The following is a 20,781-nucleotide window of genomic DNA, read 5'->3' on the forward strand; positions in this document are numbered from 1 at the left end:
TATATCAGATCTTTCAACTCTACACAAGGTCAGTGGACATATATGCTGTTTCCAATCGTAGCAATTATGAATAGTGCTGCAGTGAATACTTTTAACCTTTTTTTCTTAACCTCTTTTATATTTCCTTTTGTTGTCACCCTGTACTGCATTCTTAGTAATTTCTTCAGATCAATCTTCTAAATTGTTAGCAGTGTCAAATCATGTTTAAACTACCCATCGAATTTTAAATATCAATTATATTTTCATTTCTAGAATTTGTTTGGTTCTTTTTCAAATCTGCCTAGTCATTTTTAGAGTCTCAGTTTTGTTTTGTTTTGTTTTTTATCTTTTTTAACCTTATTTTATTATGGTAAGAACGCTTAATATGAGATCTATCTTCAACAGGTTTTTAAGTGTAAAAAGTAAGCATTATTACCTATAGGCAAAATGTTGTACGGCAGATCTCTAGAACTAATTCATACTGTGTAACTGAAATTGTATACCCATTGATTAGCAACTTCCCGCTTTCCCTTCTCCCCAGTCTTTGCTATTGTGAATACTGCTGCAACGAACATGAGAGTGTAGATACCTCTTCGAGATTCTGATTTCAATTCTTTTAGATAAATACTCAGAAATGGGTTGCTAGGTTACTGGTAGTTCTATCTTTAATTTTTTAAAGGACCTCATACTATTTTCCATAGTAGCAGTACCATTTTGCATTCTCACCAACAACAGTGTGCAACAGTTCCAATTTCTCTACAGCCTCACCAACATTTGTTGTCTTTTTTTTTTTTGGACTTCCATTCAAGTCTTAGGTCCATTTTATAATCGGATTATTAGGGTTTCTTTTGCTATTCAGTTGCAGAGGAATTCCTTATATATTTTGGAAATGAACCTCATCAGATATGTGGTTTGCAATTATTTTCTCCCATTTTGTAAGCTCCTTTTCACTCTATTGTTTGTTTAGTCTCTTCTTTCTCAATCATGTTTTAAATTCCCTCGTTTCTTTAAAAATACTAAATATACTTATTTTACATTCTTATTTTAATAAGTCCTAATAAATGAAGTTTTGCAGGTCAGCTTTCTGTTGATTATTACATCTGCTGGCTCTCACCCATAATGCTTTATTGCCTTCTGTGCTTTGTGATTTATTTTTATTATAATTTCTTGTTCACTAGAACTTTATCTGTGGTAATTCCTCGACATGTGGGTTGAGGATTCACTTCTGTAAAAAAATTTTATATTCGTTTTTGCAAGCTCCCTGGGGACACTACCAACCCAGAATAACTTAAAATAAATTCTCAACTTGGGGTTTAGGTTACTACGTGGATGACTTGAATTCAGTCCTGAACCCATATGAAGACCAACTTACGGTTACAATCCTCAAAGGCAACAATGGCTTTCTTTTTTCTCCCCTATTCTACCCAGAGTCAAAGCCAAAGAATTTTTTTATCTGACATTTTAATCTGTTTTGCAATGGGAAGATTTTTAATAATGATTATTAAGTTCAAATACCTTTTAAAGAATTCTCAAAATAAGATGTTTGTTAGGTTTCATACAAAAACAAAAAGGTAGCTATTTTTATTGCTGGAACACTTAAATGCTAATACTTCCACTATCAGTCAATCAATCAATGGGTACTTGGTAAAAGACAAAATACAGAGTGCAAATAAGAGCAGTGAGTTCCTATCAGTTAAGCTCGAGCAGAAGAGGTGAATCATGAACCTATATCTTAGGATCCAAAATAAGAATCTACTAAATCCTTCCAAATAAAAGACCAGTTAGATATGTATTAACAGAATTAAAATGAATAATATGAAGATATGGTATTTATGAATCTTAGGAAAGAAAATGATAATTAGAAGTACTCCCCTCTAATGGCTTGTTTCAAACAAGAAATCGCATTTTAGATATAATTTTAGGAGCTAAGAGGAAAGTGTTTCCTATTTTTAAACAGGAAATAGTGCTAATAAGATCAGAGAAATAATCTATGCTATTATATTGGGCTTCAGCAAAGCTTTTATACTCACTTGTAAAAGTAAAGTTCACAGACACAGCTCACAAAAGCCAGGAGACATCGTAAAAAGTAAAAGACAAGAATCTGAAAAAAAACCAAAACAAGAAAACAGAAGACAGAGATACAAGTTAGCAAAATTCTTAAAGATGAAACTACTCTCATTTGTCATTAATAACACTATAAATTGGTATAATCCTTATGAAAAGCAATATGTATCAAGAACAAAGCAAATTTTCATATCCCTAAATTCAGTATATCTACTTCTATGATTCCAGCTCACAGAAGTAACTATGTGAGTAATATGTAAGTAAATATGGGAGAGTTCTATTCATGAAAATGTTAATTGCAGCACTATTAATTTAGAAAAACTTTTTAAAAAATTACAAAATGTTCAATTATAGGGAAATGGTTGAATAATGCTATATCTATTTCATGGACTATTACATAGATATTAAAATTTATGATTACAAAAACAGTGGAAAAATTCTTGATATAAAGCTCATTCATTCAACAAGCATTTCCTAGATAATTACAATTATATAGACGTAGATATGAACAAAACCAACTCCATCTCTGTGTCCATTTTAAGATTCGTTTGTGACTGTTGACAAACTTCACTGTCCTTACTTAGCAAGCATATCAAAGCTTTCTAGATGATTATTATCTGTGTTCCTTAAAATGTAGCCATAAATATTTTTGTTTGCAACAGCCAGAATAGTATGGCAACAAAGGTAAATATCAAACTGGTAATAGTATCGATAATAAGCAATCATATCACTAGACCACCAGGAGGTATGGCCCCTGGCATTACTATATTCTTTGTCCCTTCGTGTTGTCAATAATTAATGCCCAAGCAATACTATAAAAAACATACTATAACAGGGGTTTGGTAGTTGAGAATAACTTGCGCAAAACTGCTGAGTCATCTATCTGCTCTGGCCCAATCTTTCCATAAATAAATTACCTTATAATAAATTCTGTTATAATTTATGGAGTTATCTCTTTCATCTTTCAGTCTGAGGATACCTTCTCATTATGTTAACCATCACACCTTTGCCCCACCATCGGACAGTAATATATTAAGTGCTGATTATTACAAAATACTAAATGAAAATGTATAATACAATATTATTTATACATCAGAGTTACAGCTTTGGAAATCAGAATTATATGAAAAGACTGGAAAGAAATATAATAAAACAGTAAAATGGCTATATCAGGCTAGTGGGATTTAGGTGCATAATTTTCCTATCTTCTAAACTTCTGTAGTGTGGTTTTATTAATTTTTTAATTAATAACATCAATTTAAAAAGTAAAAATAAAATAATAGGGGTTGTACTGAATAGCTTTTATACTATAGTACACTGGTATGTTTAAGAGCATTAAATACCTCAGAATGTAAGCATAAATATATACTATAATTAATATAACTACATATAACATGGAAATGTTTTCCATTTTCATCACTATGACAAAAGAAAATCCAAAGAGTAAAGTGATAAGTAAATGCCCAGATTCATTCATTAATTCAATAAAAATTTACTGAAAACCTACTATACACTAAGCACTATTCTAGATGCTACTAGGAGTACAGATAATTTTCGTACAGAGTGTCTATGTTTAAAGACTCCTCACGTTGTTGGGTAGAATAAAAAAAACACATATATGAAGTTAAAAATTAACACAAGTTAACATGAGAATTATATCTGGGAGTAAGACAATGATGCCCCATAATAATGAATATTCAACATGGTAACTTGAAGTCTGGTCAGTGCAAACAGACACAAAAAATAAATGAGGTATAAGAAATGAAACAGAAGAAACTGAACTCTATATACAGAGATGAAAGAGAATCCAAGAGATTCATCTGACAAACCATTAACACTAATAAGGAAATCTGGTGAGATTTAGATAAACGTCAAAGAGCAAAAACCAATTATGTTCCTCAATACCAGTAATGATCACCTAAAAAATTTACAGAAAACAAGATGTCGTTCATAACAGCACTGAAAAGTGTAAAGAACCTAGGCATTAACCTATCAAAGACTGGATAAGGCTGAAATGGACACATTTTTTAATTTTATTAAAAGACACAGAAAACCTGACTAAATGGATAAATATAACATTTTAGGGATGGAATTATTTAACACTAAAAATATTAATTCTCAAATGAATATGTGAAGTCAGTGTAAATCCAGTCAAAAACCAGCAGAATTTTGGAGAGGAGCAAACTGATTCTAAAATGATATTTAAAATAAAATTTTAAAATGGACAAAGTGAGAAATTCATCAACCAGATGTTAACACACATTACAAAGCCATAAAAATAAAAACATAATACTGTGTGACAAACTGACCAACGACATAGAATAAAGAGTCCAGAAACAGACCCATATACATGGGATGAGTTGTATAATAGAAATGGTCTTACAAATCAGAAGGAAAAGGATGGATTATTTACCAGTTCACCATACAGCAAAAAGTAAAGCTGGATCTTTCCACAATTTACAGAAAACAAAACTCATGTGGATTAAAGTCTTTCATGTAAAAGGTAAAATTATAAAGCTAATAGAAGAAAATACAGATCTTTGTGACCTGCGGGGAAGAAGGATTTCTTTTAGAAAGACCCGAAACTCACCAACATAGTGAAAAGCTAACTGGTTTGACTATATATCAAAATTAAAGCTTAGTGTTCAACAAAGGACCACAGACAAAGCTAATAGAGAGATGACAGCCTCGGAGAATGAATTTCTAGTATCTAAAACCTACAAGAGGTTACTATTGTGAATTTCTAAAAATGAGAAGAGAAAACCAGAAAATCCAAGTGAAAAACAGGCAAAGGATGAGAATAGGTAATACACAAAAAAGGGTAAATCTGAGTGAATAATAAATATATGAAGAAATGCTCCACCTCAGTAGTAATCAGAGAAATGCAATTAAAATGAGAAATATCTCACATACCTAAGAAGGGCAAAAATTAGAAAGTCAGAAATATCAAGTGTTCAGGAGGTGTGAGGAAGCTGAAATCTCAAACATTATTGCAGCAAGTATAAAGTTGCATAGCCCTGGAAAGTAATTTACTCTGGAAAGTAATTTGGGTATACCCATTGATTAGCAATTGTTGTACTCCAATAAAATTAAGTAGCCCATGAGTCTACGTATGGGATCTCACTCCTGATAGTTCAGAGAAATTCACAACCCAATCCTTAGGCAGATGAAACAAAGGTGTTCTCGTTTAGGGTAGCAAGAAGCTGGAAAGGTAACCATCACTAGAGGTGCCAATTACTGCCATATTGTCTCTCATCAACAATCCACCCTTCTCTACTCTGCATTACGATGCTGGGGCTAGGACTCTACAAGCTACAATTCCCCCTTGCCAAGTAGCTCCCACTGGTAGTAGGTTCCCACTGGCAGAACCTAACAGGGTGAAGATTGGAAGTAAGAACAGGGAAGAAGAGAAATCTTCATTCTTGTTCTGTTTGCTGTTTGTTATCTTTGATGTAAGAGAAATAGTGATGGAAGAGGAAGAATAACAAGTTTCATATGTCAAATTTGAAGTAATAATGAATATCCAAGTGGAAATAAAAACCTTAGGTATTGCATATTATTTCTCTACTAATCCCTCATCCTATACATCATTCATCTAATAAGTTCAAAAAAACAGAAATGAGATACTAGGGTGAGAAGGGAAAGACAGAGTTCTACCACTTTCTACAGGTGTTACTTTTCTGATCACTCTAAAATGCAAATGCAATCATGTTTCTCCTCAGTCTAAAAACTTTTGATGGCTTCCCAAAGCACTTGAGGAGAAAAAGTCTAATTCCTTAATGGAGCCTACCAGGTGTGGTATAAATCTGGCCTCTTTTTAACTCATCTAATTCACTCCACCACTTTCTCCCCTAAGAGTCAAACCTATTTATACAAGAAGGCTATGCTGGCCTTCCTCTCAGCCTCAGGGCCTTCCCGCTTCATCCACATTTTTCTTTTACCTAGACAACTCCAACTTACATTCTAATTCTTTAATCAGGGACTTCTTCATGGAAGATAGATAGATTAGTCATACTTTTCCCTATTCCTCCTGCTATGTAACATCAAAAACTCTGAGCATTAAATGTAAAACAAGCATAAGAAGATGCTGAAAGGTACAGAGAAGAAAGCAGACTGGCTATGGACTTGGGGACCTGAGGAATAACATGGAGGGGTAAGTCCTCTGGGGCATTTTTTTTTTTTTTTGCCTTCTATTTTCCAGACATGGAGCTACAGAAGTTGGCAACTAAAAATGTCAAAGGGGAAGAGGCAAAAACAACGATGAAAGCCTGCTCTATCCATCCAAAAAAAAGGGGCAGCCTAGTAAGAGAAATTTGAGACAATAACCACTGTACTCCAGCCAAGCACCCCAGAAAAAAAGGTAGCCCCACTCCTACCCATGCCATCAAAAGTTCAGTAGGAAGCCAGGACTTTCATCCTTGCTAATGGTAATGAGCTCCCTCTTCCATGACACTGTGGTGGAGACCACTTGGAGAGTGTGGACTTCCACCTGCTTCCCCCAACCTAGCAGTAATCACGCGCCGCTTAACAACAGGGATATAGTCCAAAAAATTTGTCATTAAGCAATTTCGTCCTAGTGCAAACATCATAGAGTGTACTTACACAAACCTAGATGGTAGCCTACTAAACACACTGAGGCTATATAGTATAACTTATTGAACCTAGGCTATAAGCCTATGCGGCATGTTACTGTGTAAAATAACACCAGATTAAATCAAGGACAAGAGAAAATTATGCAATCAAGAGATGCAGTAAACACAAGATGTATGAGGCTGCTGCATAATGCTGCACAGAAAACTTTTTTTTAATAAGTAGAAAGAGTACACTCTAAAATAATGATAAAAAGTATAGTATAATAAATATATAAACCAGTAACTTCGTCATTTATATCATTATCAAGTATTATGTACTGTACATAATTGTATATGTTATACTTTTATATGATTGGCAGCACAGCATCACCACAAACACATGAGTAATGCAATGTATCTGTCGTTGACTGAAGAGTCATTATGCAATGCATGACTATAATGAGGTACTCCTACTGTGCCCACTAGGGTGGTATCAGTGGAGATGTAGTGGGGAACCTGGACTTCTACCCCCACTTGCAGTAACAAGGTGGAGAAACCCCTCCTCTCTCCTGCTGGAGTGTATCAAAAGAAGCAGGCTTAAATAAGATCCAGATGAGTAGAGTATTACACAGGAAGAATGCTGGGCCCACGAGTAAGAGCCAGAGTCTCATAATGTAATACCCCAAATATCCAAGGTTTAACTGAAAATTACTTTTCAACCAGGAAGATCTCAAATTGAATGAAAAAGTCAATCAATAAGACACCAAAAAAAGGGCGGGGGGGAGCAATGTTAGAATTATCTGACAAAGTTTTAAAGGAGCCATTGTAAAAATGCTTCAATTAAGAACATGCTTGAAACAAATGAAAAACAAAACAAAACAAAACAAAACAGATAGTCTCAGTAAAGAAATAAAAAATATAAAGAAAAATCAAATGAAAATGTTATAACTGAAAAATATAATAACCAAAATAAAAGCTCCATGAGTAGGGTTGATAGTGGAATGGAAGAGACAGAGGGAAGAATCAGTGAACTGGAAGACAGAGGTGAGAAATTGCTCAGTCTGAACAGCACAGAGAAAATAGACTGAGAAAAAAACAGTCTCAGGGACCTGTGAGACTAAAACAAAATACCTAACATTCACATCATTGGAGTCTCAGTTGAGGAGAAAAAGGGCAAGGCTGAAAAAGTACTAAAAAAAAAAAACCCTAACAGCTAAAAACTTCAAACTTGACAAAAGACTAAGCCTAAAAATTCAGGAAGCTAAGTAAACTCCAAACAGAACAAACCTAACTAATGCATGCCAAGACATAACATAGTCAAATTTCTGAAAGTAATCAGGTTAGGTCTCAGTTAACTCCTAATTATCCTTCAGCACTCTACTTAAATTAGGGTCTTCTAATATGCAAACCCATTGCACACTGTTTTCTTCCTTCATAAGACTCACTACGTTTATAATTACTTGCTCAATGTTCATCTTCCCTATAAATCTATAAATTCCATGAGGGTGGGGATTTGTTCATGGTGACATCAATAGCACTTAACAAAGTGTCTACCAAATAAAGGTTGCTCAATATAATATTTGAAAAATGAATGAATGATTCTTCTTTAAAAAAGTTCCCTCTTAACTACCAACCTATTTTGTCCTTTCTTCACCTCTCAATCAGTTGTGATTACTTCCAAGTTGGCCTGCCCTTACCTTATTAGTTTGTAGAATTCTTGCATGAAATGCAGCTGGCCAGGCATGAAGCAACAGGTAAACATAGGAGCGAATGGCATAGACTGGGGAATATTCCCAAGTCTGAAACCCCTTCCCATAGATGAGGTAGTGTGTCTGAAAGTGTAAAACATGAATTCAGGGTTATATTGGCCAAACTCCTTGTTAAATGGATGCACATGAAGTTTCTAAGGGGAAATATTAATGAGACAGAAGTACACAAAAATGCTGAAACTCTCAACAAGATTTTCAACTAATGAATAAGAATCAAAATGACCCAATATTGAAAAATATTTGAACATCGTAAATTGTATAAGATTATTGTTTGGCCAACATTAAAAGCTTTAATTTTATCTTCTACCTATTTTTTTAAATACTCATTAGCCAAAATAGAGAAACTCTAAATTTTATATTTTCCTTAAACCACCGACACTAAACATTCTTTATTTTGATGCAAACTGTGATCAGAAATTTCGCCTCCAAATTTTCTATAACAGGAAATCAACATGCATAAATCTATAAATCTATAAATCAAGAGATAGTAGTATAAACATACTATTTAGTAACATTATTTACTTTAGTAAACATCAGAAGAAATAACAAAAAAAATTGACAGTGGTTGCCTCTGGGGACTGGATTTGAACACAGGAAGTGGAACAGGGAGCTACTGTTTTTCCTTAAAGTTTTGTAGTATTGGTTAACTTTAAAAACAATCTCAAAGTATTGTTTTGATTTTTAAAAAAATTTTAAGGAAATTACAAATTACATCTTTTTGTAAAACAGCCAAATTCCTCAGAGCCTTCAATAGTAGGTAAACCATCAGCTTTGAGTACAAAAGTGAAAACAAAGTTATTTTACGAGTAGTCACACTTGTATATATTATTTGTATCTTGATTGGTAACAAGTTCCCTAACAGTGAAATCAAGAACAATAACAATAAGAAAACAACAAAAAAGCCAACAAAGGAATCACCTACTGGTTCCCAGTAGTTGAAGGTTTCATCACAGTCAGAGATGTTGCTCAGGAGAGCAGCACATAACCTTGCTGAAAGCAGACACTTGAAAGCAGTAGATCCTTCAGGTGCCCAGACTTGACCTGCTTTGTTTCCAGAGATCCTGCTCAGAAACAAAAAAAATATATATGTGTGTCAGAAAAGTCTCGATAACTAGAAGGACTAAAACTAGACAGAAAGGACGAGAATGCCAAGGGACATCAAAGCACTGAACTATTCACCTATAAAGGTGAGCCCTTAGTTGTTCTGAGTAGATCAACCTCAATCATTCCTTCCTTTTCCTGTTTTTCAGACGTAAACTAATTCACACACTTTTGTTTGTTGTATCTATGACGCTCCATTTATCCCATGCCAACTAATTACTCACTTAAAGACCACAAAGCTTTCGTTCCGTTTCTTCTCTTAACAGGGTAATGACTTTCCATGGCTTTATTCATTTCCCCAAATGTTCCAATGTATAAAGACCTAATAAGTGCAAGATACCCAACCTCTTCCAATTCTATATGTTGACAGCTCTTTGAATGCAGTCCTAACCTTCAGTTCCTGGTCTTGGGAAAAGAGGTGGTTGTTGGTGCTGGAGGTTGTGGGGCCCACGCATCAGAATAAAGGGTCAGAACTTTTGAGAGAATGAAGAAAGCGGTGGAAGACAACCAAAATAGGTATACTCTGGTCTTGCCGACAGAGGCTCTGCCAACTCAAACATCAGGACGCCAGCCCACTCCGGGCCTGGGGCAGAGGCCACACGGACCCGCACCCCAGGGTTTCTTTACACAAAACACTGGACCCGAGGTGGGGGATCTACGACGGGGTGAAGACCGAACGTTAACCCGCCCAGGAAGAGCCGAAGGACCTGCGTACAGAGGCAGCCGGGCCCTCCCGGTGAGAAAGCCAGCCCCAGCAAAGCCCCGTGCCGCTCGGGCGAGACCCTCCCGGGGGCAGCCCCAAGAGCGCCGCCCGCCACGCCCCCACCGCGCCCGCACACCTACTCAGCCCGGGGCTCCGCGCCTCCCGCTTCGCGGCTGCACAGCAGCTCCCGCAGCTTGTCCGCGGCGGAGGCTGTGTCTCCGCCGCTGCTCCCGCTTCCCTTCAGGCGCTGCCGAGTCCCTCGGCTCGCCATGGCTAGCGTGGATTTAAAAAAGAAAGCGGGGTGGGGGGGTGGGGAGGTGTAGAATTCGGCACCCTACGAACGCCGTGAGCGCGGAGACATAGCTCTGGCTGGCAAACCGTGTCCGCTGAGGGACAAAAGACCTTGACATGCGCAGAAACGACTAAATTACAGCGTTACGGGACAAATTGGGGCAAATCCTTGAGTAGGAAAGAAACAGTACCTGAGACTTGACTTTTACAGTCACAACTCTCTCTTCCATATACGCTGGGCATTCCTCCTAATTCTCTCTTCTTTCACTTTTCAGCATTCCCCTCTCCTACAAAAACCATTCTTTACTCCCCGCCCCGCCATTGAAAAGAAAGCACGAATACGAAGTAATTAAACAACTCTACAAGGTGAGTACGCGGAAATATTCCGTTAAAAACCATAGCACAGCTGCCTACCAAAGGGGAAGTCCTTAAAAGGTCACTGACAAGTTGCCCTCTCTGTATTTTGGGAAGAGTGGGACAGCCTGTAGCAATTAACTGCTTCGGGGAGATAAAGCCCTAAATGGTAGAATGTAGAACGAGAAGAAAACGAAATGACTGAAGAAATTCTGTGCAGCAAATTCAACCAGACACCAGTGACTGCAATTGCTACTACAGCACTATAGTAAACATTTTATAGATTGTATCCTTTTTAAATTTAATGTTCATAACAACCTTGTTTTATTGAGAAGGAAGGTGAGAGGCCCAAGGTTGCATAGCTAGGAAATGGTGGCACCATATTCCAACCCAGGCCCAACCCAACCCAGGAGCTGTATTCCAACCCTGGACTTACAATAAAGCCCATGCGTGCTCTTCCAACTGGATCAGGAGAAAACTCCTAATTTCATACCGACATTTTTATACAGCCATCTTGATGATATCATGCCTATGACTCTCTGCGTTCATTCACCTCCTCCTGACACTGTCCACTCTTCCAATCACAGAGCTCTCTACCACCCTTTGAAGTACCTAAAACTAGTTTATAGTATGATTTCATACTAAAAATTCCCTAGTATTGAAAATGGCAAGTGATCGTACCACTCCATTCCCACATGCAGTTATTAGTTACCAAGTTCAGACATACCAGCCTAGCTATATCTCATACATTCATCTCTTTTTCATTTCAGTCTAATACAGGCCCCTCTCCACCTCTATCTAGGACTATTGCAATAGCATCCTTACAGAGATCTCCTATTTCAAATTCATCCTGTGCAACACTGTCCAATTAATTTTCAAAAGCTCTACTCTTGTGTCACTTTCTTAATCAAAATTCAATTTTTCCTATCGCTTGCCAAAAAAAGTACAAACTCCTTGTTTTAGCATTCAGTCTTTCATGAACTCCAGCCCCAACCTGCTTTTCTAATCCTATCTCCCACTACTTTCCTATACACATTTTACATTTCAACTAATTAGCTTGAAAAGTGCTCCAAATGCCCTCTGCTTGGAATACATGCCCTCCCTTGCCTAATAGTCCTCCCATGACATCCCTGCCTTTATTTTAAGATAAAGTTCAAATGCTAACTCATCAATGTACTAACCACTACTGGAGACAGAAGAAAGCTATATATCATATTATGTGCCCTTAATTAGCTTATAGTCTATGTAGAGAGCTAAGCAATACATGTGTCCATAAGAGATCCCTTGATTCTTCACTCCCCAAACTTACTCCTATGCCAGTTTTCCCATTCATTAACAATACTTTTTTCTTCCAGTTGCTCAGGTCAAAAACCTAGGGATCCTGCTTGATTCCTCTATTTCTCTAACTCCACACCCTCTACCCATGCACATATACTTAATTCATCAGCAAGTCCTTCTAACTATCACCCAGTCCAACAACTTCTTATACCCTGGTCCAGGCCACCATTATCTCTTGCTTACATTATCATAAGAACCTCCTAATTTGTTTGCTTCCATTCTTGCCTTTTCATATACTTTTCTCCAAATACAAGAATAAATGAGACAGGTATTTCCTTCACAAATTTACAATATAATTCCAATCAGTGGAGCCTATTAATTAACAAGAACATACACTAATTCACATTAGAGTACCCCATTCTTCAGAGTCCTGGGCAGAGCCAATCTCACAGTGTCCCTTAGAGATGCTTACAGCAGAAGCCCCTAAAATCTAGGGGGACAAACTTTGAGTAAATCACAGTTGAGAGATTACTGTTGAAGACGACTAGAGAAGGAGAAGTAAGGTAACAAAGTGGCAGGAAGAACATGGGTTGTAGAGTTAGAGGAAAGTAGAAACTCTAAATCTGACACTCATTAGTTCTGTGACTTTAACAGTAGTCAACCACAAAATAAAAATGATACCAAAACTAATTATGGAGCACTTGTGACTTACCCAAGCTAATAAATGTTGGCCTGACTCTAAAAACCACTCTCATAAATTGATTTAGTGAGATGATATTATCGAGCTAAAGGAAAAGGCATTGACAGTGTGGAAAATATATTTTAATATATATTTGACGAGATATTTAAGTTCTCCTGCCTCTTCAGCAATAGAGCATCTAAAGTATAAGACGATGTTTTGTTTTATGTTTGTTTGTTTTTCTCCTCATTACTCAGGATCAAAATACTGCACAACTCTGAGGGTCACATTATAGTCTGTAAGTGATGAGTCGCAGGTATCTTTAGAGTCACCAGTGGTGGCTACAGTGACAAGGTAAGGTTTTACCAATAAAAAAAAAAAAAAAAAAACAGTCCAGAAAGGTCTCCCAGGTACAAATTGGTCTTCTTCATCTCACACTCATGAGAATCACACTGTAGAAATGAATTTACTAAACTACCGAGGTGTCACATGTAGTCGTTGTTGAATCTCTTTCCTGAACTGGAACTGCATTGATGCTACCTGCTGCTGGGTAAGGGCCTTGTCACAGGTCTGGTAGGTCAATCTATAACAGAGACTGACTTGTTTGGTCTTAGGATGCTGAAAACGACTAAGGGATTGTATGGATATGACAGTGTCCTGGGACACTGCTCGGGCCACAGTGTGAAACTCTAGCTCATCGAATCCTTTTTTCTCATCTAACCAAAAACTAATATCATGCACATAGCATGGAGGATATATACAATAGCTTTTAAAGGGTTCTATTTTCCCAGGGACAAAATCCTTCAAGAAACGGTTATCAAAGGTCCATAATATCCTCCAGTCAGAGATACCCCAGACTATCATGGCTAATAGGTCCAAGTTCATACATACAAACACAAAACACTGGTTTTTGTGTATAATGCTTGTAGTAGATGTGACAGACCCAATAGTCAGATCCTTGGCACAATCTGGGCCAAAATTATGAGACTTCACATTAATCATATAATCTTTCCCATTTGGTTGAAAGACATATTCCACTGAACTGCTCAGTTTAGACCCCTCCAGAAATGTCTTGGTCAGAAGGCTATCTAGAATGCCCTTCAGTTGGTCCAGTAGTGACTGAAGACAGCCATCCTTCGAATTTTGATTAAATCCAAGGATAAATAAAGTTTCATGAAATACTGGCATTGTGAAAGGCAAGACGAGGCACTTCCGAAAGACAGGTCCACTGAGGATGTGCAGAGAACCTGGGAGGAAGTCTGGTCTTTCGATGACAGCCTGAGCATGAACTAGGAGAGAAGGTCTAAGACAGACCTTGGCTTGGCCATAGATTCCTTCATGAGCTTCTTCCTTACCATTTCTTTCAAGGTTCTTGGGAAGGCTAAATTCTGAAAGTGACACTAGAAAGTCCTCCATTTCTTGTATTGTCCCACCAGTCAAGGACTCAGAATTTGAGTTATCCTCAAGGAGTTTAATCCAAAAGGCGTCTGATAGAATGTCACAATTCCAGGAAGTGAGAACATTGGTGCCTCCCTGTGGCAGCAAAAAGAAGGAACACTTCAGCCTTATTAGAGGGAAAGCTTTGCCCAATTCAGCAATCAGTTTCTCATTTATGGTTTTGATAGGATGACATGAAGATGCTTCTAGAAAACCCCTGTTTAAACACACACAAAAAATAACTGTTTAAACTTAAAATAATAATTACAATGTAGCTAGAATTAAAAATACAAATAGCTGAATAAATAAAAAGAATTATCCTTAAGTTGATCCTGAAAGGAGACAAAGAAATCAACCACCATAAACAGAGATATCATGTATTTCAGAATTCTGACAACCACCACCCCTACAATATAACAGAAAACATGACAACTGTTAATTCTAAAGAGGCTTATGTAGGCTAGACTGACAAGTATTCACAGTACCAACATCATAAACAGTATATGTAGCATCCATTCAACATATGGTTGCCACCAACCTAATCAGGATACAGCTAGAGATATAAGTGGCTTCTGGTAAAATAAGTTACCTGTTTAACTTTCCTGCAAGTGCTTCTGGTTCTGGAAAGGAAAACCACTGGTCACCCAGTCTGATCCTAAAGGTTCTCGGTTGCGAACCTTCAAAGGGTAAGCTCCGGGTGAAGATATGGTTCAAAGCACCTTCTACATGAAAAGATTTATCTTGACTCCTGGCAAAATAGACACCAAGTATGAAGTCTGTCATTAAAGAAAGCAAGTATTTCTAGAGACTGAATTGAGAAATTGGCAAGAAAAAGTTTGTTTCTGAGATTTTTTTTTTTTTACCATTAGTGAGAGAAATGAAAAGGCTTAGTTAGACCTATGTTATTACGTACCTATATCCAGTGCACTTGTATCCTGGCATAGCCTCGCAGCTGAAGGGGTGCACGTCACTTAAAATGAATCCCCCCTGAGCTGCCATGGCAACCACTTGCCAACTGTTGTGCCATTCTCTTGTGGGATTATCAGCAGGAGTCCCACCTTGTCCTCTACACAATGCCACATGGACTTCTCCTTCATCTGTAAGAACATCTGCACAGCTAATGGGAGGAGGGGTACACCAGCCATTTATCAGAAACAAGAAGAAATTACCACAAGAGTTAGCTGTATATACATGGTTTGGCTGTCAAATAATTAAAATGCAGTCATACCCATTCGCAAAGGTCTATTAGACTTCAAACATGCAAAGAAAGTAGCTGGAAGTAAATAAGAATGTAAATTCAATGTTCAACTCATAACTGATACTAGTGGCTGACCAGGGTGTTACCAACTTGGTATTTGCATTGTTCATCTGTATGTCATAGAAAGGTCAATGTCTGCAAAGTTCCTATACATGATTCACTGAACAGACTATTCTTCCCCCTGGAGAACGTTCTTTTCACTCCCCTCCTATTAAAATTCCATACTTAAAATACTAACTTAAAATACTGCCTCCATGAAAAGTTTGTTGACAACTATGACCCAAAGAGACCTCCAATTGTATCAAGTTTTTGGTGTACTATTGTTAAGCACTGTTTTAAGTTCACAATAATTTTATAAGGTAGTTATTGTTAATATCCTCAGTTTATAGATGAAGCAAAAAAGGATTAAGTAAGCTTACCTAAAATCACACAACTGTTAAGTGGTAGGTGTGGATTTGAATTCAGGCAGTTTGACTCCTAAATCCATGCTCTTAGCCATTAGACTATACTGGATACCATTATTTTGCATTATCAAAAATAGGTGATCCTCCCTTTACACACCCAAAAGCGTATTATTTTTGCTTTTACTTAACATTTAGGATTATACGTCTACCTTTCTAACTCGATTCTGGGTTCCTTTGAAGCTTTATAGTCTCTCTAAACCTACCGTAGTAATTTACACACATATGCCTAATTTCCCAAACTAAAATGTTTGAGTGCATTATGTAATGTACATCTTAAACATTTTGCTTTTAGTGATTTCCTTTCCTCACCTCTGGAAAAATTTAGCAAGCAGTTCCCTGTTCCTAGCTACTCCAGTTTTGCGTCCACAGTGCGGAAAGTTAAAACAAATTCGATCAAACTCCCTGTCGTGCAGGTCAAAGGCATCTGCCAGCTGGGTGCAGTCCACACCAAAATGTATCCTGGTACCTAGCACGAAATACAGACAGGAGGATGTCTTAACACCTGGAACTAGAGAAAACTCTTCCCTAACCTGAACCGTGCGAAACAACCCAGGCCTAAGCACAGCGCGGACTTTCTGTAAATGCCCATGAGACATTCAAGAGCAATCCCCACCTTCTCTGAAACCCCAAATGCCCACCCCTTCCACTTTGAGCCAAGCAGGCAGCTGGGCGGGGTTTCGCAGGGGTAGCGGGGAGCTCGCTACCTCGCTCGCGCAGGCGCTGCAGATTCTTCTGGGCCACTGGGTCCTGGGCTAAATCCGCCCGGCGCTGGAGGCAGGTGGCGGTTAGACTAGTGCTCGCGTCCAGGGTCTCGCTCAGAGCGGCGGCGAAGGAGAAATTCCCCTCCCCAACCAACAGGAGGCGCCGAGAGGCCATGATCTCAACTTGCTCCCCACTCGCGTTCTCAGAGGCGCTCATTTATTGCGTCACGTCCTTCGCGGGTCTCGTGCCGTCCCTTCTTCACTCGTCGCTGGTCGATGACGCACCCACAGCGCCCGGTTGCCTTGACAAACTAGTACAGCGACGTCCTTGGAGGAAAATAACCATGATTGCAAAAGCAAGACGCGGAGTGCCCGGTCCCCTCACTCCCCTACCCCATCGAGAAAGTCAAAATAAATGCCTTTTAGCTCGAGGGCAGCCCTGAGCGACTTCGTCACACCTGCATGAGGTCATAAGCAGTCACTAGGGCAGAAGGGCAGGCCGAGGGTGAAGCAAGTTCTGAGTGAAGGAAGCGGGGCGGGGCTGAGGCCAAGCAGAGGTTAGGCTGTGTCCGGCAAGTTCCTGTCGCAGAGGATTTTATAACAGCTTTCATCTCACCTGAAATGGCTGCTGTCCATTGTCTCTGCTGCTCAGAATCTCTCCAGGTGCCTCTATCTCCTGCCTTTTATTCAAGAAATATTTGAGTGCCTATTAAGTGCCACTGTGAGGGCAGTTCGATATATGGATGAGCAAGGTGTGGCCTATGATTTCACTGAGCTTGTAGTCTGGTGAAGGATGCACAAGCAAAAGAGGCAATTCTAATATAGTAGGATGCCATGCTATATATAAGTGGATTAATTCGGGGTGCTATCCTAGCATACAGAAGAAGAGTAAAGATTCCCTGGCGTTGAAACTTGAGTTGAAAGCTGAGGAGGGGAGAGGAAAGTATACCATACCTGGGTCAAGAGGAGTAAGGAGGCAGTAGGAACAATATGTACAAAAGCATGATGGAGAAACAATAGTTGAGTTTGGCTGAAAAGTAGTTAGAGGGAGAGCGGGTAACAGATGAGACCGAAAAGTTAATCAGAAGCCGGGTCTTATAGAGCATTATAAGCCTGAACCTTATTCTGAAACAATGGCCAGAAACTGAAAGATTTTAAATAGGAAGATGACACATATTTTCATTTTCGAAAAGTCCTGCTTTCCTCTGCAGAGGGACTGGAGAACAAGACTGATGGCAAGAAAATCAGATGTGAAGCTACTGCAGTAATAGAGACTAGGACTGATAGTGATCTGAATTGCAACTTAGCAGTGGAGATGGAGGGTAGTGGACTGATTCAGAAATCAACAGGACCTAGTGATTGGATGGATGTAAGGGATTGAAAGAGAAATCAAAGTTCAAGATAAGCCCCAGGTTCCAGGAGTAGACAACTGACTGGATGGTGATGTCTGTCCTTACAGCCCTAGGACAGTGTCACCTTGGTCCACAATCTGAGTACTAGGCCTGTTGGACTTTGTGGGACCAGCTACTCTTTTGTCATCATGCTATTTGTTGACATCAGTACATACATCTCTCTTCATAAAGGCACATGGTGTGAGGACAGTTGCCTTTAAACCTATAGTATTGGCTTTGTCCTTCCCTGTGGAAAGGCGGGTGAGTGGTGACTCCCAAATCATGGCCACCTGTTCATGGTGATCTGGGTGATCTATATTCTTCCTTTGCTTGGAGAACTGAGAGGTCCAGGTTTGGTGACATCTCTTATTTTAAACAACATGGACTGGAAGAATAAGGTTTTCTGTCACTCCCCTATAGAAACTTCAAACTACAGAAGCGATTCAGCATCAAATTACTCTTCTTCGGGGAAGGTATTGTCTTGCTCCTAAGCCAAGGGACCAGACTCATTTTGGGATCAAAAATAAAAATTGTTAGGCTTTCGATTTCTTACAAAAAATCAAAATTCAGACGTTGAGCACGTGATATGTGCAAAACACTATTGATTGGGAAGGTAGGCAGAAGGAGAGGATGCGATAATAAGACACAGGTCTTGTTCTCAAGGAATGTACAATTCAGTATAAGGAATTTGACATATACTTCAAGAACTCTTAACATATGGTAGCAAGTTATACATATAGAAAGATATGAATATAAAGTTCTGTGTGGGACAAGTTGAGGGAAGGCATATGGAATAAGTGGCATTTGAACTGGGCCTAGAAGGAAGGAAACTATAATTTATTGATCATTTATTGTGTTATCTAGTTTTCCAACTCTCACTTCTCCCTATTGTCTTTGTAGCAATACTCTTAGTCCTTAAATTCCCACATCTCAAAAGTACCTGAATATTTAGTTAATTCTCCATATAGTATTGGGGGTACTAAAGTTTTCCTGTCTTCTTGAGAGGGAGCATTTAATCTATAGTAATCTGCTACCGCTGATTGAGAGGATAGGTCAAAGGACTCGTGGACCTGGAGAAAAAGAAACAGAATGACAACAATTGAATTGGGAGGAAAGCCTAGATCCTTAGTAAGGTGTGCTTACATTACGCTTGGACAAGGGTGAAAAGGGGATGTCTTTTCTGCTCTCTGGTTTGTGCAACAAGCTTTTCTATTCTTGCCTTTTCCCAGAGACAGTTCCTCACCTGTTTCCTTGCAAATCCACACTATGGCAGCCTCATTAATGCAGATGGCCATGGTGAAGTATGGACAGATTGGAATGATATGTCCAAGTTTTTCCAGTATGGATGGAGATGCACTACTAATGAGAATGCTTATTCAAACCGTACCCTGATGGGCAACTGGAACCAGGAAAGATATGACCTAAAAAATATCATGCAGCCCAAACCCTTGCATTCCCAGGTAATCTAATTTTCTCTTTATTTCCTACTGTTAGCAATAGAAATACAAGTGGCTATTTGAGATGCAGGAATTGATAACTTCCAATGCTAAGATCTCTCAGGCTTCTGTTCAGTGAAATGGTTGGAGGAGGGCTGCAGCCCTCAGTTGGAATACCTATCCCACTTTACTACCAAGTTGAATATTAAATTATTGTAAGGTAATAAAAAGATCGATAGTTCTCTTTTTCTTGCTTCTGTTTGAACTTTATTCATCTGCAGAAATATATAGTGTTTTCTGACTCAGGCTAGCTTTCCCCCAAGTCCTTGCCTACCTAGACTTGTCATTATCTGCATCTTGCCCTTATATCGCTCTTAAACAAACAAGTATACAAAGGTTATGAAAGTTAGTAGGATAAAGAGTAATGACATATAGACCTCTAGTCAATATGTCAATATGTCGATATGACAGAGCCTGTTAGAATTTATGTCACTGTGTTCTTTATTTCCCATTATTGGTTATAGACTCCTATATTTTTAATCTATTACTTTTTCTTTTCAGTTTGGACACTACTTTGAAACAACATATGATGCAAGCTACAACAAAAAAAAGCCACTTTCAACCCATAGTAGGTGGACTATTCTTTTTAATTCTTATATTCTCAGGACTTAACTCAGAGCTCAGAATGTAGAGGAACTCAAATATAAGTAAACTGAATGAGTGAATAAGTGAATGAATGAGTGCACGATTTCTCTCTTTTCTCACTGTTGACCGAACTCACTCTCTATTACCTCAGAAGTAAGAGTGCGATTGGTTACTAAGACTCCTTGCTGTTGGCTGATTCCTCTTGTCTTTCCTTCTTTTTTCTCTTCCCTCAGGATTTAAGCGAGAGCCTCACTGGTTCCCAGGACATCAACCTGAGCTGGATCCTCCTCAATACAAATGCACAGAAAAGTCAACTTATAGGAATAGCTATTCGAAACCTCAAATTGAGCATCACTCTGTGTGTGTGTGTAATCATAATAACTGCAAATTTCCGGGTCCAGGATTCCAGAGTAGACTGTAGGAGGGAGCACATTCTAAGCACAACTAAGAATTTAGCAGACTGTAGCAGTTTCACTTCCTGAATAAATAAAGCACAGAAAATGTTCTCTACCCCCCTTTTTTAAATTTAAATATCAAATTTAAGTTGATTACATCTACTCCTAGGGCTACAGAAGAACTGTTGTATTTAGGAGGACATTAAAAAGAATTGTTTCTCTCAAATCTGTAACCACTCTGCTCTTCCTGGCCTTTCATCAGTAG

At 38.4% G+C, this 20,781-nt stretch overlaps 3 protein-coding genes across 7 annotated transcripts in view; 1 reads left to right on the forward strand and 2 right to left on the reverse strand.

Moving 5' to 3' along the window:
• The window catches only part of ALG9 (ALG9 alpha-1,2-mannosyltransferase), a 77,902-nt gene extending 67,214 nt beyond the window's left edge, over positions 1 to 10,688 (reverse strand). Inside the window, exons 1-4 of one of the 4 annotated variants that reach the window (XM_039887883.1) lie at positions 10,670 to 10,688; positions 9,306 to 9,444; positions 8,312 to 8,446; positions 2,010 to 2,080 (exon numbers count right to left, since the gene is read on the reverse strand). Coding sequence is in view for 2 of the 4 variants with exons in the window: in XM_039887881.1 (XP_039743815.1) it covers positions 2,010 to 2,080; positions 8,312 to 8,446; positions 9,306 to 9,444; positions 10,328 to 10,458 (476 nt within the window). In the remaining 2 variants the exon portion in view is untranslated. Of the gene's footprint in view, positions 1 to 2,009; positions 2,081 to 8,311; positions 8,447 to 9,305; positions 9,445 to 9,875; positions 9,895 to 10,327; positions 10,557 to 10,669 lie in introns of those variants that run through there. The other 3 variants (XM_039887881.1, XM_039887880.1, XM_039887882.1) reach the window with 3 other exon arrangements.
• Positions 10,689 to 12,441: 1,753 nt separating this feature from the next.
• Positions 12,442 to 17,039, reverse strand: FDXACB1 (ferredoxin-fold anticodon binding domain containing 1). The gene is made up of 5 exons (XM_039887879.1): positions 16,653 to 17,039; positions 16,258 to 16,414; positions 15,140 to 15,343; positions 14,816 to 14,974; positions 12,442 to 14,443 (listed from the first exon to the last, which is right to left on the reverse strand). Exons 1-5 carry the CDS (start codon positions 16,864 to 16,866, stop codon positions 13,264 to 13,266), a joined length of 1,914 nt encoding a protein of 637 aa, XP_039743813.1. The 5' UTR covers positions 16,867 to 17,039; the 3' UTR covers positions 12,442 to 13,263.
• On the forward strand, positions 16,972 to 20,749 carry CFAP68 (cilia and flagella associated protein 68). Of its 2 annotated transcripts, none has more exons than XM_039887884.1 (4): positions 16,972 to 17,312; positions 19,270 to 19,500; positions 20,038 to 20,104; positions 20,355 to 20,749. In XM_039887884.1, exons 1-4 carry the CDS (start codon positions 17,271 to 17,273, stop codon positions 20,540 to 20,542), a joined length of 528 nt encoding a protein of 175 aa, XP_039743818.1. In that variant the 5' UTR covers positions 16,972 to 17,270; the 3' UTR covers positions 20,543 to 20,749. The 2 variants fall into 2 exon arrangements, with proteins under 2 accessions (XP_039743818.1, XP_039743819.1); XM_039887885.1 differs by lacking the exon at positions 16,972 to 17,312 and adding an exon at positions 17,315 to 17,401.
• The last annotated feature ends 32 nt before the right edge of the window (positions 20,750 to 20,781 follow it).

This window comes from Pteropus medius, unplaced genomic scaffold (genome assembly GCF_902729225.1).
Source record: "Pteropus medius unplaced genomic scaffold, Ma_sr-lr_union100, whole genome shotgun sequence".
Classification (NCBI taxonomy): Eukaryota; Metazoa; Chordata; class Mammalia; order Chiroptera; family Pteropodidae; genus Pteropus; species Pteropus medius.